We start from the raw sequence: 15,003 nt of genomic DNA, 5'->3' as shown, positions 1-15,003 counted from the left end.
TGAGGAATTTGGAGTTCAGCCAGTTATTCAATAGGTGCGACTCCCTCGTATGGTTAGGTGGCTTCCTCCGACTCACTCCTGGGTTAAGCTCAACACTGATGGCCTTGCTAAAGGGAACCCTAGGCCAGCTGCATGTGGTGGCCTCTTTAGAGTTTCTGGTGGGCGTTATGTTGGAGGCTATTGTTAGAACTTGGGTTTCCAGAATGCTTTTTATTCAGAGTTAATGGCAGTGATTATTGGAGTGGAGTTTGCTTATCAATTTGGTTGACATACTCTCTGGTTGGAGAGTGATTCTATGGCTGTGATTGAAGGGTTGAAGTCTTCTACCTTCATGCCCCCTTGGCCTCTGCGTGTTCATTGGCGCAATTGTTTATCTCGTCTTAATTTCATGCAACTTCATTGCAGTCATATTCATAGGGAAGGCAACTCGGTGGCAGATTGCTTGGCGAATTTGGGATTGGCATTTCCTTCTCTTACCTGGCTCCCTACGGCTCCAATGGAGATTGTTTCTAAGCTTCGTGATGATGCCTTAGGAGTCCTTCATTATCGCTGAATTGGTTGTGATTCTGCAGCTATGGGTTGCAAGTATATTTTTTCGGTGATTTTGGAAGCATCGGATCTTTTTTGTTGCATTCAGCATTTATACTTGGAGCAAGCTTTTGTCTTGTCAGAGTATGACGCTACAAGCCTATCATTTAAGTTTGATTTGGAGCAACATGTGAACCAAAGGCGACAAAGTCCTACCAATTTAAATAACTGTTGCTGCATAGCCACCTATAATTGTTTAATTATATGGTGCACTATTGCAGCTGCAGTGAGTCTCTATAATTTTGTTTTTTGTTTTTCTTATGGCTACTGATACCATTTGTGGGTGATCCAAATGTGCTATGGCCACCCATATATGTTACTATAGCCTTTGTTGTCTTGTTTTTTAGTCTAGAGTTGCTTTTGTTTTCTTTTTTGGGGAGAGGTTTTGGTCTAGTCCCCCTTTCCCTTTTGTAATTTTCTCTTTGTCAATAAATGGAATCGAGCGTGGGGCTGAGCCTAGCTCCCAGTTAGGCTGGGTTCCAAACCCCTTTATAAAAAAATAAAAATAAAAAATAAAAAATATTGTAGTTGTTCAAGTAAACCCTAATTTGTGTTTGGCCCAAACCCTAGGTTACTTGACCTAGTGGTAATAGGGTTAAATTAGAAGGATCTAGATTCCTATTCAATGTATGATTAAGATTCTATGCATTGTAATCCTCTATATAAAGAGGCCCCTATTATCAATAAGAATAGACAACAAATTTCTCTCAAATTCAGTTTCTCTACAACACGTTATCAGCACGAGCCCTAACCCTAGCTTTAGAAACCAAAACCCCAGAAATTGATCAAGCTCCACCAGATTTGCCTTGCCTACGCTACTACTGCCCCCGCAGCCCCCGCGTCGCAACTCATCGCTAACCCTACCAGGTTAGCCTCGCTGCCCCTGTAGCGCCCGCAAGCACTGCTTGCCTTCTACCTTCGCGCGCACTCGCCTGCCCTCGCGACCGCGACTCACTAGTGGCCTCGCGGCATCTCCACAGCATCCCCGCAACTGTTCTCGCGGCCTCGCGACATCCCCGCAGCAGTCGCATCCCCACAGCATCCCCGCAACTGTCCTCGCGGCCTCGCGACATCCCCGCAGCGGCCCCACAACTGTCCTCGCGGCCTCGCGACATCCGAGCAGCAGTCGCATCCCCGCAGCGGCCCCGCAACTGTCCTCGCGACATCCCCGCAGCAGTCGCATCCCCGCAGTGGCCCCGCAACAGTCCTCGCGGCATCTCCGTAGCGTCCTCGCGACATCCTCGCAGCGACCCTGCAGTATCACTGCATAGCCCAACCAACATCTTTTCCGGTCAAGAATTCCGGCATCTTTTCAAGGTAAACTTTTCTAAAAGTTCCCGTTTTTGAAGTTTTTCAATTTCTTCTTCTTTTTCTCGGGGGCTTCCAACATCCCTTCTTCTACCCCCCTTTCTTCTTCATAGGGGATACCAATAGCCGAACTGTGGGGCTTCGTGCTCACTCCAAGCTTGGAGCTTGTAGAGTCCTCCAAACTTAGAGTTTGTTGAGAAGAAAACGATCGACCACATACATCGTCGTTTCTATCTAATCCAAAAACCCCTCTTGGAATCGGATTTTCTTGGAAGCGACTACGCTCAGAAAATCCCTAATTTCTTGGAAGCGACTACGCTCAGAAATTTTATAGTTTTTCGTGATAGCCTTCTTCGCTCCGAAACTAACCCTATTTTCTTGTTGTTTTTCAGGATGAGTAACCTGAACAAGTTGAGCTTCGCTCCACTAGAGACAACAGGCGCTGGATACCACAAGTGGGTCCGTGATGTGCGCCAGCATCTTAAGGCTGATGGGATCCTGAGTACGATCCAAGAGCCAAGTCAGGACGTGCGTACTCCTCAACAAGCTGCTATTTTTGAAGCAAATAGAGCTACGAGAGAGGCGAATGAAGCTAAAGCCATCATTCTCATGACAAGGCACATGAATGACGCGCTCCAAAATGAGTACCTCAATGAGGAAGACCCAAGAAGACTATGGGTAGAACTCGAGCAGCGTTTTGGCAACGTCCGTGATTCCCTGCTTCCAGACTTAGAAGTGAGATGGCATAGCCTCCGCTTCTGTGATTTCAAGTCTATACTTGACTACAATTCAGAAGCACTTCATATCAAGTCTATGATGGAATTCTGTGGACATAACATCACTGATACGATGTTGATCGAGAAAACTCTCTCCCGTCTCTGCATTGATGATAGCCAAAAACTATCGGATTGATGTCAATGCTAGACGCATCACAAGATTTCATGAGCTAATTGGTGCCTTGAACGTGGCTGAAAAGCACGACAACATACTTGTGAAGAACTATAACTCTAGACCCGTGGGAACCAAGTCAAATCTGGAGTCTAATTATAGTCGCGCCTCCAAGGGAGGACGCAAGGAGCGAAACCTTAAGAATAGGGATAATTCTGGACGTTCTGGTCCATATTCTCGCCCTAAAGAGGAAGGAAACCGCCAAGATAGGCGTGCACGGTACCGTGGAGGTAAACGTGTGAAGAGAGAGAGAGGCCAAGCCTCCGGTTATGGTGGTAACGCCACCAAAGGCAATAACCGTCCTCAAAATGCTCCCAGAGCGCCTCGATCAAGGGAACTTGACCATAATGATGCTTGTCTCAGATGTGGATCAAGTGGACATTGGGCAAAGAAGTGTACTGCATCCCAGAACGTTACAAACGCATACAAGATGTATCGTGAAGCAAGGGAGGCAAATTACATGGAACAAGAAGATCAAGATGGTGATCTCGATCTAAGGGTGAAAGACTACAAGGATCAAGACCCAGAAACTGGCGATTTTGATTAAGTCTTTTTATTTTCCAAGAGATGTAGGCAATTGCCATATTGGTTAAAGAAACGATGATGTAATTCCGTTTGGCTTATTAATAAAAGTTGAGTTCTTTTCTTTATGACTCCTTTTTAATTACGAGCTTTTCTTTTAGGAATGGATGAACTTCAATGTCTTGCGGATAGTGCGACTACGCACACCATTCTACGACATAGGCAATTATTCTTGGAGATGTTGCCTACATATTCATCTGTGACTACGATGGCTGGGCCATCAGGTTTAGTTCAAGGACATGGAATGGCCCAATTCCTTTTGCCTAATGACACCTTGATTAAAGTCACTGAAGCTCTCTACGCTCCTAAGGCAAATCGAACCTTATTGAGCTTTAAAGATATTAGAGCCAACAGATTCCATGCGGAAACGCATAGTGAGAACGGAATAGAATTCTTTTGCATTACCTCTAATGATTGGGGAAGAAAACGCATCTTAGAGAAGCTTATGTGTCAATCTAGTGGACTTTATGTCACTACAATTCGACCTATTGAATCCAATAATGTCATAAGAGAAGATCTCTTGGATTCAGACACATATTGGCTTTGGCATGACCGACTAGGACATCCTGGTCGTGATATGATGCTCCGTATACTAAAGACTTCACACGGACATCCATTCTTCAGAGTGAGAAGAAGCAAGAATCGAAAATTGATTCCAGGACTTAGCACGACCGCAACAATTGCAGCATCTGGCGCTGCAGCCGTCTTGGCCGGGGCGCCATAGGGCCGCCCAAGTCCCATGTGATGACGCCATCAATGGCGCCAACCATGAGCATGACGCCATGGTTGTTCCTCCCAATGACCATGACGCCATAAACAAAAATTCCCATGGCTCGAATGCCATGATGGGAGATGTAGTCACACATTTTGCTTCTAATAGCGCTACAGTCGCTCAGGCCCAACCAAAATCCTCCTTGGTTGCTTCTAAGGCCCCTCGCTCTTTCTGCAAAGTTTGTTCATTCGGGAAATTAGGACCGAGACCGTCCTACGCAAAGGATCCCAAAATACTCATTTCGTTCTTACAGAGAATCCAAGGGGATATCTGTGGACCAATTCAACCATCATGCGGACCTTTTAAATACTTTATGGTATTGGTTGATGCGTCGACACGCTGGTCACATGTCGTGCTATTGTCTACTCGAAATGTTGCTTATGCTAAACTCCTCGCCCAGATTATCCGTCTACGGGCTCACTACCCTGACCATCCTATTAAGTCAATTCGACTTGATAATGCTGGGGAGTTTACATCGAAAACGTTCGATGACTATTGCATGTCACTGGGGATTGATGTAGAGCATCCAGTTCCCCATGTTCATACCCAAAATGGTCTCGCAGAAGCCGCTATCAAACGACTACAGATGATAGCACAGACATTGGTTATGCGCACCAATCTCCCTGTTTCTGCTTGGGGATATGCAATATTGCATGCAGCGACGCTAATTCGTCTACGACCCACTGCCACCCAATCTTACTCTGCGTTACAGCTAGTGACTGGGTACGAGCCTGATATCTCGCACTTACGCATTTTTGGGTGTGCCATTTATGTGCCTATTACGCCGCCACAGCGTACTAAGATGGGTCCACAACGACGAATGGGCATTTATGTTGGATATGAATCTCCAACGATCGTCCGCTACCTTGAACCCTTGAAGGCGATCTCTTTACCGCTAGATTTGCGGATTGTCACTTTGATGAGACAGTCTTCCCATCGTTAGGGGGAGATAAGAACACAGATGTTCAACAGGAACGACAGGAATTGTCGTGGTCTGTCCCCACTATGTCTCATCTCGATCCCCGTACCGCACAGTCCGAACTTGAAGTGCGAAGAATAATCGAGCTCCAGAACGTAGCAGACATTCTGCCGGATGCGTTTTCTGATGTTGCCAAACTGACGAGATCACACATACCTGCTGCAAACGTGCCTGCAAGGATCGATGTCCCAAATACTAGACACCACGCCACTCCTGTGACACCAGGAGATGGCGCCATTGCCCAACATGGCAATAATGTGGCATCTATGGTCGCAGGTCCCGCAAGAAAGCGCGGTAGACCGATTGGTTCGAAGGATACTCGCCCTAGAAAGAGAGCGAATGAGGCACAAACAAATCCTTTGATCATCGATACTCAAAATCCGTCCCATGAGAATGTTCCGGATTATGGTTATGTCCAAGAGACATCATTGGGGGACGCCTCAATGTCAGAACCTATCCCTGAGAACGTAGAGATCTCTGTTAATTACACTAGTGTACATGGAACGTGGGAAAGAAACTCCATCATCATTGATGATGTATTCGCGTATTCAGTGGCGCGTGAGATTATTGAGACCGATGACATCGAACCACGCTCCGTTGATGAATGCCAACGTAGAGCTGATTGGCCAAAGTGGAAAGATGCGATCCAGGCAGAACTTGATTCTCTAGCGAAAAGAAAGGTATTCGGACCAGTTGTGCCAATACCGCCCAACACCAAACCAGTTGGTCACAAATGGGTATTCGTTAGAAAGCGTAATGAGAAAAACGAGATTGTAAGGTACAAAGCTCGCCTTGTGGCGCAAGGTTTCTCACAACGCCCTGGAATCGACTACGAGCAGACCTATTCTCCCGTAATGGACGTCATAACATTCCGCTACCTTGTCAGTTTGGTAGTTTCCGAAAAACTGAACATGCAGCTTATGGATGTGGTTACTGCGTATCTATATGGGGATCTAGATATAGAGATATACATGAAGATTCCAGACGGAATTCAGTTACCCAAATCAAGTGGCTCTAAACCACGGAGCGCGTTTGCGATTAGATTGAAACGCTCACTATATGGATTGAAACAATCCGGACGGATGTGGTATAACCGTCTAAGTGAATACTTGATTGGAAAGGGATATGTCAACAATGAACTATGCCCATGTGTGTTCATAAAAAGGACAAGTTCCGGATTTGCAATAGTAGCGGTTTATGTCGATGACATGAACATAATTGGCACCCTTAAAGAGTTAAGGGAAACCGCTGAACACTTGAAATCCGAGTTTGAGATGAAAGATCTTGGGAAAACACGGTTTTGCCTCGGTTTAGAACTTGAGCACCGTAGAGATGGTATCCTGATTCATCAATCAGCTTATACCCAAAAGATGCTTAGGCATTTCAACACTGATAAGATTAAGCCTTCAAGCACCCCAATGGTCGTCCGTAGTCTTGATCCAAAGAAGGATCAATTTCGTCCAAAAGATGACGATGAAGAAGTGCTAGAGGCAGAAGTGCCCTACCTAAGTGCAATAGGCGCATTATTGTACTTAGCACAATGCACAAGACCGGATATCTCATTCGCTGTGAACTTGCTAGCTAGATATAGCTCTGCGCCAACACGTCGCCATTGGACTGGTGTTAAAGATATCTTTCGATACCTAAGTGGTACGATCGATATGGGCTTGTTCTATCCCTACAGAGAGAAGATGGATTCGGACCCATCAAGTACCAGGGACGCCACACATGGTGGATTGCGTTCCCTCTCCCCATCCCAAAACGATATAAGTGTTTTGGAAGGTTTTGCTGATGCTGGGTACCTCTCTGACCCACACAAAGGTCGCTCCCAAACTGGTTATGTTTTCACCATGGGAAAGACCGCGATATCTTGGAGGTCTACAAAGCAGACCTTAGTCGCTACCTCTTCGAATCATGCAGAGATTATTGCTCTTCACGAAGCAGTTCGTGAATGTATATGGCTTCGGTCCATAGTTACGCATGTTCGTAGCAATTGTGGTTTGAAGTCTACCACAGATGAGCTAACAAGCATTTATGAGGATAATGCTGCTTGCATTGAACAAATGAAGCAAGACTACATCAAAGGCGACAATACCAAGCACATATCGCCTAAATTCTTCTACAATCAGCAACAACAGAAGCTCCTCAAGATCAAAGTGAACCAGGTTCGATCTGAGGACAATGTAGCAGACTTGTTTACTAAGTCATTGCCCAAATCCACGTTCGAGAAACATGTGGCAAGAATTGGCTTGCGGAAATTATCTGAACTCCCATGATCGTAGTCATCAGGGGGAGGCGCAGACATCAGGGGGAGATGTCTACATGTTCGTCTCGAAACGTGAAGGGTGTGTTGTGCTCTTTTTCCCCTTCGACCGAGGTTATTTTTGTCCCACTGGGTTTTTGTTACTCGGCAAGGTTTTTATCGAGGCAACGAGAGAAGCACCGCGTTTGGGCAACACAAGGGGGAGTGTTCAAGTAAACCCTAATTTGTGTTTGGCTCAAACCCTAGGTTACTCGACCTAGTGGTAATAGGGTTAAATTAGAAGGATCTAAATTCCTATTCAATGTATGATTACTTTCCTAGCTTGTATGATTAAGATTCTATGCATTGTAATCCTCTATATAAAGAGGCTCCTATTATCAATAAGAATAGACAGCAAATTTCTCTCAAATTCAGTTTCTCTACAACAGTAGTAGAATTATATATGTACGACTATGCCTCTCGATCATCACACAATATTCTTCAAGACTTTTTCATGTCCTACGGATGCATGTGGATGGTCTGTGCATTAAGAAATTCTATTGTATTAACATATTTTACCGGACATGAAAATTAACTTCTACAAGATCATGAGTCCATCTACCATGCATTTGGCGCGGCTGTGGTTTTTTTTTTTTTTTTTTTTTTTTTAAACAAATGAATCAAATACATTATTATTCATGTGTTTAAATCAAAAATTGAAAACCTAGATAGTTCAAAAACCATGTCATTTTGGACACAAGCATATAATGCCATCATATGATCACACAAAACAAAGAAAAAAAAATTATATTTGATCATCTTCTACACGCTTAATTAATATACAGAATATAGGACATTAGAAAGAAAAGAGAGAACTTAATGAGAAGCCTTTAATTATACAGAGCAGCTAGCTAGGAGAGAGCTTGATGCAGACATATGGGAATTTCTCCACTAATAATAGCAGCTGCCTCCTCATCTTCCAATTTCCATGGCAGACTCGAGTGGTGTCTTTTCATGCCGACTGCTGCTAACTGAAAATAACAGGCAAACTTCCATTATTGTAAATATTCTGATCGATCGAAAAGCTAAAAAGCTAGCCATCAAAATTTGACATCACTAGCAGCTTCTCAATTTATGAGAAAAGGTAAAGTTAATCTCACGTCGTAGAGTGGATAGCTCTGAGCTCTTTAGCACACGTAGCCTCTTTGCCGTGGAAACAAACATGCTGTGATTTTAGAATGAAATGAAAGAAGAAAATGTTACCACTGTGTCAAGTGACCAACTAATGCATGTATATGAGAAATTAAGGTTTCAGCTAAAGGAGATCTGATATGTATGCTTGAGTCTAGCCGTGCTTTATAAATCTAAGAGCATATTAGCACACCGGCCGTATGGGATTTATAACCATTATTTCGGTGTGTGGGACTGGGATGAGATGTGAACTCTTAGATTTGTAATATACGGCTAGGATTAAAGTAAAAATAAGTACATCCTAGTTTAGATCTATATATATAATGACAAAATGCTTACTTCCATGGGACATCACCAACAAGCATCCTGTCTCCTTCATTATCCTCATAGAGTAGAGTATATGAATCACTAATTGCTTTGGTCTCTTCCTTGTTCTCTTTTTCAACAGCAGAATGATCTCTTTGAGCTGTAAAAAACAAAGGACAAATTAAAAAAGTAGCAAATATGCATATTCTTTTATCATAATCATTGATCTTTAACTAGCAAAACGTACATGACTAGCAAAGAAGCAGTACTAAGCTTACATGTATCTGAGTTTTGTGAAAGATTGACTAACCAGCAAGAAGACCTTGGAAGAGGTGATCTATGGCAGAGGAGAGCTTCTCATAACTATCATAGGCTTTGAGGTTAACTTTTCTTCCAATGGGAACCCCTTCCATGTTGATCTTCACAAACATATGCTCTTTGGTACTACTCTCTGCGGATTTTCCTTTACTCTCCTCCTGCAAAGTCTCAAGTGGTGGCTGATCCGAAGCCGCCTTCGCGAGGCTCTTGTTTGCAAGATTTTTTCTGAATGAACGGACTGGAGGCCACCCAACTACCGGAGCTTGTGCAATTCTGCTTTTACTGAAGTAGCAACAGGAAGTAATAAACCTCACTTATAAGAAGAAAAACAGAAACACAATATGGGAAAAGTAGGATACTTCTATTAAATCACTTGGTTCAACTCAACTACAAGACCTTAACTTCATAACAACTACTTCACTATGTATTTCAATAAAAATCAGTCAAGTAATTGCAACCCTTATAAAGTAATAAAAAAAATTGAGCACCTTTTCTCATCAGAGCCATTTGCTGCAGCCGAAATGGGAAATTTTGAAGCAGTGGCAGGATCTGAACACGCTTTCTTATCTGGATGAGGAATCATTGGGTACTGGAAATAGGAAGACTTTGGCTGATGCTGAGCAGTGTTTGCCAACCACTTTGTCTCTTCATTTTTGGCCTTAACTTGTAAGTCATGACAGACTCTTTTGGCTTCAGGATTAGAACTAATGAAACCAAGCTGGGAGTGAACAGACTGTTCTTGATCTCCTGGAGGACCCAACCTCAGCTCCAGCTTTTTGTCTTCAGATGCAACACCACAGCTTCTCTTATTTGCTCTCACAGGCATTTCTTCAGTTACATGGAGTTCATCAAGATTATACAACTGACCCATACTCTTCAACAAAACCTATTTCAAGAGAAGCTCAAACACTATTTTCAGCCCAGACAAGTAGCTAGCAAAAACCAAAGTGGTTGTATTGGAAATATATAGCAAAGTGTGCCAACCATGACCTTTTTTAGAGGCCCAAGTATAGAGCAAGAAAAGGAAAGTGTTAGAAAGTTTCCTAGGCTCAATTTTTGCACTGAAAATGGAAATGCAGAGTCTGAAACATAAGTATCGGCGGCCGCGTAGATTGGAATATGGGGCAAGTCATATCATATATACATGACACTAAATATGATATATGACCAAGACAGCATTCTCAAAAATACACAATGTGCTTGTATGTGTGGTGTGCGTGTGTGACTGTGAAAGAGATGAGTCTTGTAATTATGTTTTCATATGAAAAAGAAAAGAAGCACATGCCCATTTATTCCATATCTGGGAGCCACCAAGTTCCTAATGCCCTTTGTACTTTTTTGTTGCTGTTTTTCTCATAAATTCATAATGCATGCCTTGCCACATAAACTAGGTTAACTACAGCTGAGCTAAAGTGCTAAACTAGCTCTCAGTTTTGCTTTTGGCTTGCAATCAACTTCAGAACTTTAAGACGAATCAATTTGATCATGAGTAAAATTACGTACCCTAAGTTTGTTGGGGTTGTGCTCACATCGGTTATGTATGTAAACTTCACATACAATTAGTTATTTTAGGGTATATATATATATATCGCCAGAATGGCGAGGCTACTGCATTTCTGAGTGAAATGTATTAATCTCTATGGATCAATTAACTTGTCAAATGAGCTTAAAACATGTATGCATGATAGGAGACCTGGATTGAATATGCTCCATAGACTTTCAAGTGCTACTACTGACTTGGATAGATTCAAGAAAGAGTCAAATATGTGTAGCAGTAGTAGCAACAGCTAGCACTATCTTGTAATTTTCATGGAGAAGACTTCCTAGTCACTAAAAAGTACTAGTAGTGGTCCTCTACTCCACTAGCTAGCTAATATCTTAGCTACAATAACATGTGCTTCTTAAAACCCTAAGCCTTCTTTGCCATAATACACTGGGCACTGAGATCTGATAAAACTAACTGGTGCTTAAGCTGCTTTACAGACTCAAGATTTTGAAGGATTAACAACATGCCTTTCTGGCATGCTCTTGCAATTGATGGGTTGGTGGGGAAAGATTACCAGATAATCTCATGATTTTTGAGGTTATTATCATTCTGTTAATTAATCTTGAAAGCTTCTCTTTCCTTGAAAAGAAGCAATTGAGAAAGTACTGATGATCAAATGTTCAATGAATATTGAGCATATTTGCAGATGGAGCAAGTCATGATCATCATCATTAGCAAGGCCAACCCTTTTTCAATTACCATCTCTAGTGGGTGGTGGACCCCTACATTCCACTTATAAAGATATCATATCACTCACTGCCCTCAATCAGTTCATCCTGATAAACCCAACTTTCACTTTAGGCCTTTTTCTGCTTTCTCATCTCCTCTCTTTAGTTTCTTCATTTCTTGATTGTTGTTATCATTGCTAGTTTTTCCTGCGCTCTAACAAACCTTCCAATATGTTCACAAGAAAACCATGCTTGGTTATTGATGATGGCATTAAGAATTTAATATACCAAATTCATGCATCTCTGATCGATTCACCATATATATATGAACCGAAATAGCTATGATGGTCTGTTTGTGATAATTACAAGTGCTTGATGGCTTCTTTTATGACTAAGACAATCTTAAACTAAATAGGCTGATTCCTTGACCCTTTAAGTCAATCAGTACCCTACTAGAAAGTTTAACATGTATCAAGTTCTCTCACATCCAACCTCTCATGACCTCCCTTGTTATCATTAGATCAGGAAGTTAAGAATTACATGCTACACATAAGGGCAATTAAATGACAACAACACAGCTGCAAATTTATTTATTAAAAGAAGAAAGGCCTTCATATCGTAATACATGCATTGCAGTATATAGCATAGAGGAGTAGAAATTGCCTTATTGGTAAATCTAGAAGTAGATTTTTCGAACAATATTACTTCTATAGATTATTATAAATGGCTAACCAAAACTCAGTATCTGCATATTACAGTAGCTAAACTTGAATATGGTGCCTTCTATAGTAAAATATATATTACGTAGCTAGGAGTCCACAAAATACATAGTTCTCAACTAGTTTCTCCCTATTATATGGGCACCTCAGGTTAGATTGGCGATGTGTGGCATTCAAGACCTTTGTGCCATTCCAGCTTGTCTTCTCAACTACAAATATAAGAAAGAAAAATAGCTCCTAGAGTTAATTAATTAATTGAACACGGCGTACAGTTGCCCAGAGAGAAAGAAAGTGTCTAGAGGTACCTGGAAATAAGTTTCAAGCTGCCTCTTCAAGGCCTCATGCTCATGTTTCACTCTCTGGAAAGCCCTCAAGCATCTGCAAAATTCAATCATAATCATGAGGCCCCAACAGGGAGAAAATGAAGAACTAGTAGTAATAGTATCGATGTGAATGCACATAAGAGACATGTTTGCTTTACCCTTCAGCATTTCCTGCCAGACAAAATTCTTTGAATTGTGTGCATTCATTCTTCACCTTTATAGCACCAATGCTATTAGAAATCAAACTTTCATCAGTACATTGGAGTAACAATGGGATTACTCAAAGAGTCACAAAATCTCAAAAAACTAAAGTTGTCCTGAAATGAACCAACAGTATGTCTCAACAGCTAACAAAGTTATGATCGAAAGTTGAAACAAAGAACAAGTAGCTAGTATTGGTTTTAGTAGAGTGATCAACCTTGAGCTACTACCCTTGAACTGGTGCACGTAATCATCCAGCCTGGCAAAATCCATAGGTACACTATGCCTGCAAAATTCATCTTAATCATCACTTTTCATTCTTATCACTACTACCAGGAATAAAATAAGCAGGACTGTTATTCCCATTAACGAAAAAAAGGTAGCTACTTGATGACTTACAGTGCTTGATCAATCTTTTGGAAGAGTCTAGATGAGTCTTTGTAGAACAATGTCACAATTTCCTCCACAAAGTTTGGGTTACTATCGTCTTCCAAATCCTCCAGCTGGACAAATTGCTGCTGATCCAAGTAATGCTGCAAAGATCAATCAAACCGTCATTAAGTATTGGGCCTACATATGGGCCGAAGTGCATTCTAATAGGAGAAAAGGTCGGTCCTCTGTATCTCGTCAAATAAAGAAGTTGGGCTTTGGTAGATTCATGGAATAGAGCCCTAGTCAAACCTAGGACATCAATACACCACCGGTCACCGGATCTATTTTGAAGAAATTAGGTTGTGAATGATCGAACTTTAAAGAATGAAATGCAAGGATACTCATTAGAACATTTATAAAAGACAGTGCTTATTCATTTCGTACTAATGTCATCGTTATAGTCCCTCATTAGTTGTTAAATTTTTATGTTCACCTCAAGTGATGATGGTGAATCAAAGGGATAATGAATTAAGATTATGATACATTAACGGTTAATATTGTACATCAAGAACATGAAAGCACGTCATTATCAAAGAAAAAAAAAAATACTCAGTATCCCAACAACCCGTCCCTGAAAAAAAAATGACAAAAAAACAATAATGATGAACCTGCTCAATGAGAGAACTTCTCATGTGGGCAACCTGGCGTCGCAACTGGTTTCTGTCCATTCTTCGTTTACAAGGATATGCAAAACAAGACTGAAATGAGAAACTGAAACTGGGATATGGAGCAGAGAGCTAAAATCTCGATGGATTGATTGTTATATTATAGAATCATGGGCAGCCAACCTATTTATAGCAAGTTCAGCATAGAGGGAAGGGTAGCGTCTGAAATTAAAGGCAGAGAACAAATCAAGGGGGTACGTGTCAACAAAATATCTTAGCTTGTTTATCCATTTTGGTATTGATATCGATATCGATATCGATATAATGTATATGCATGAAGATACACAGAACTATCAAAAGGGAAAATAGTCCCATAATCTAGTGAAATTTTCCTAAATAAAAAAGTTCAATAATCTAGCTATATATGAAAGAGCTATTTACAGACTACAAAGAAAATGGGAGAGCCCTTGTTAGATTGCAAATCATGGTAACCTAGACGGGAGGGATCCAATCAAAGATCTCATTGAAATTAAGTTTAGGGTGTTGTTAGTGGTAAGAGTTTACCAAAGCAAATCACAGCAAGAAAAAAGAACACATATAATTTGTTTGGAGAATTTACTCATATGATAACTTTTTTATTTAAAAATATTATTGGCATTTCGAGAAAGTTGTTGTACAATTTGCACCCACTCTGTATATACTAATATACACTGCATTTGTGAAAGCGTCAATAACATTTCATGTTTATATTTTGATGAATGAAAGAAATTCGAGACCTCATATACCATTTGAATGGTAATCACTTACACCTTACTGATCGGCACGTATATGGATAGAAAAAAATATGGTGATAATTAAGTACATGTTTTTCCATAAATTGATCTGTTAAGAAGGCGTGTCCCACAGACAAAATCCTGTTGAGAAGGCTTGTCCCACAGACAATGCCTACTAGAAGGCACACAAATAACACACTCGGGCCTCTCCCAATGTCATGCCACTTTGGAACAAATCCTGGAATCTTTCCTTCCTTTCAAGGATTTGGATTGTTGGCAAATGAAAGTCTCAATTCAGAAATTTTTTGAGAATGCTTCCCAGCAGATATAACAGTATAGGTACTACTTCCAAGTTCCGACGTGCTTATTCTCCCTAGCTACCTTTTTCATCATCTTATACTTTGTTTAAATATAAATTTCTTGGTTGCAAACGATTTTGCAAGATATTTCCTGATAATATATGTATGTCCTGAAAATGTTATAATAGTAGGAAACTTTGACT

The 15,003-nt window shown here is 41.2% G+C and overlaps 2 protein-coding genes across 2 annotated transcripts; both read right to left on the bottom strand.

Annotated features, from left to right (window-relative positions):
- Positions 1-8,197: 8,197 nt before the first annotated feature.
- Positions 8,198-10,435, bottom strand: LOC133738126 (auxin-responsive protein IAA2-like). The gene is made up of 5 exons (XM_062165577.1): positions 9,723-10,435; positions 9,227-9,516; positions 8,950-9,076; positions 8,580-8,644; positions 8,198-8,450 (listed from the first exon to the last, which is right to left on the bottom strand). Exons 1-5 carry the CDS (start codon positions 10,103-10,105, stop codon positions 8,392-8,394), a joined length of 924 nt encoding a protein of 307 aa, XP_062021561.1. The 5' UTR covers positions 10,106-10,435; the 3' UTR covers positions 8,198-8,391.
- A 1,583-nt stretch (positions 10,436-12,018) lies between these two features.
- Positions 12,019-13,872, bottom strand: LOC133740946 (histidine-containing phosphotransfer protein 4-like). The gene is made up of 6 exons (XM_062168884.1): positions 13,732-13,872; positions 13,091-13,224; positions 12,909-12,977; positions 12,649-12,720; positions 12,473-12,545; positions 12,019-12,376 (listed from the first exon to the last, which is right to left on the bottom strand). The coding sequence occupies exons 1-6, from the start codon at positions 13,789-13,791 to the stop codon at positions 12,341-12,343; spliced, it is 444 nt and encodes a 147-aa protein (XP_062024868.1). The 5' UTR covers positions 13,792-13,872; the 3' UTR covers positions 12,019-12,340.
- Positions 13,873-15,003: the final 1,131 nt, after the last annotated feature.

This window comes from Rosa rugosa, chromosome 3, assembly GCF_958449725.1.
Source record: "Rosa rugosa chromosome 3, drRosRugo1.1, whole genome shotgun sequence".
Lineage (NCBI taxonomy): Eukaryota > Viridiplantae > Streptophyta > Magnoliopsida > Rosales > Rosaceae > Rosa > Rosa rugosa.
Note: the sequence above shows the minus strand (reverse complement) of the source record. Positions and strands in the feature narration are given on the sequence as shown.

What these genes read in the sequence shown, in the direction of transcription:
- LOC133738126 (XM_062165577.1), bottom strand. Translation starts at nt 10,105, where the DNA reads ATGGGTCAGTTGTATAATCTTGATGAACTCCATGTAACTGAAGAAATG. An exon ending in GTTGGTGATGTCCCATGGAA is followed by an intron (nt 8,645 to 8,949) that starts GTAAGCATTTTG and finishes CTAAAATCACAG; the next exon opens with CATGTTTGTTTCCACGGCAA. An exon ending in AGAGCTATCCACTCTACGAC is followed by an intron (nt 8,451 to 8,579) that starts GTGAGATTAACT and finishes TGTTATTTTCAG; the next exon opens with TTAGCAGCAGTCGGCATGAA.
- LOC133740946 (XM_062168884.1), bottom strand. Translation starts at nt 13,791, where the DNA reads ATGGACAGAAACCAGTTGCGACGCCAGGTTGCCCACATGAGAAGTTCT. An exon ending in GAAGTTCTCTCATTGAGCAG is followed by an intron (nt 13,225 to 13,731) that starts GTTCATCATTAT and finishes TGATCTTTGCAG; the next exon opens with CATTACTTGGATCAGCAGCA. An exon ending in CAAAAGATTGATCAAGCACT is followed by an intron (nt 12,978 to 13,090) that starts GTAAGTCATCAA and finishes TGAATTTTGCAG; the next exon opens with GCATAGTGTACCTATGGATT.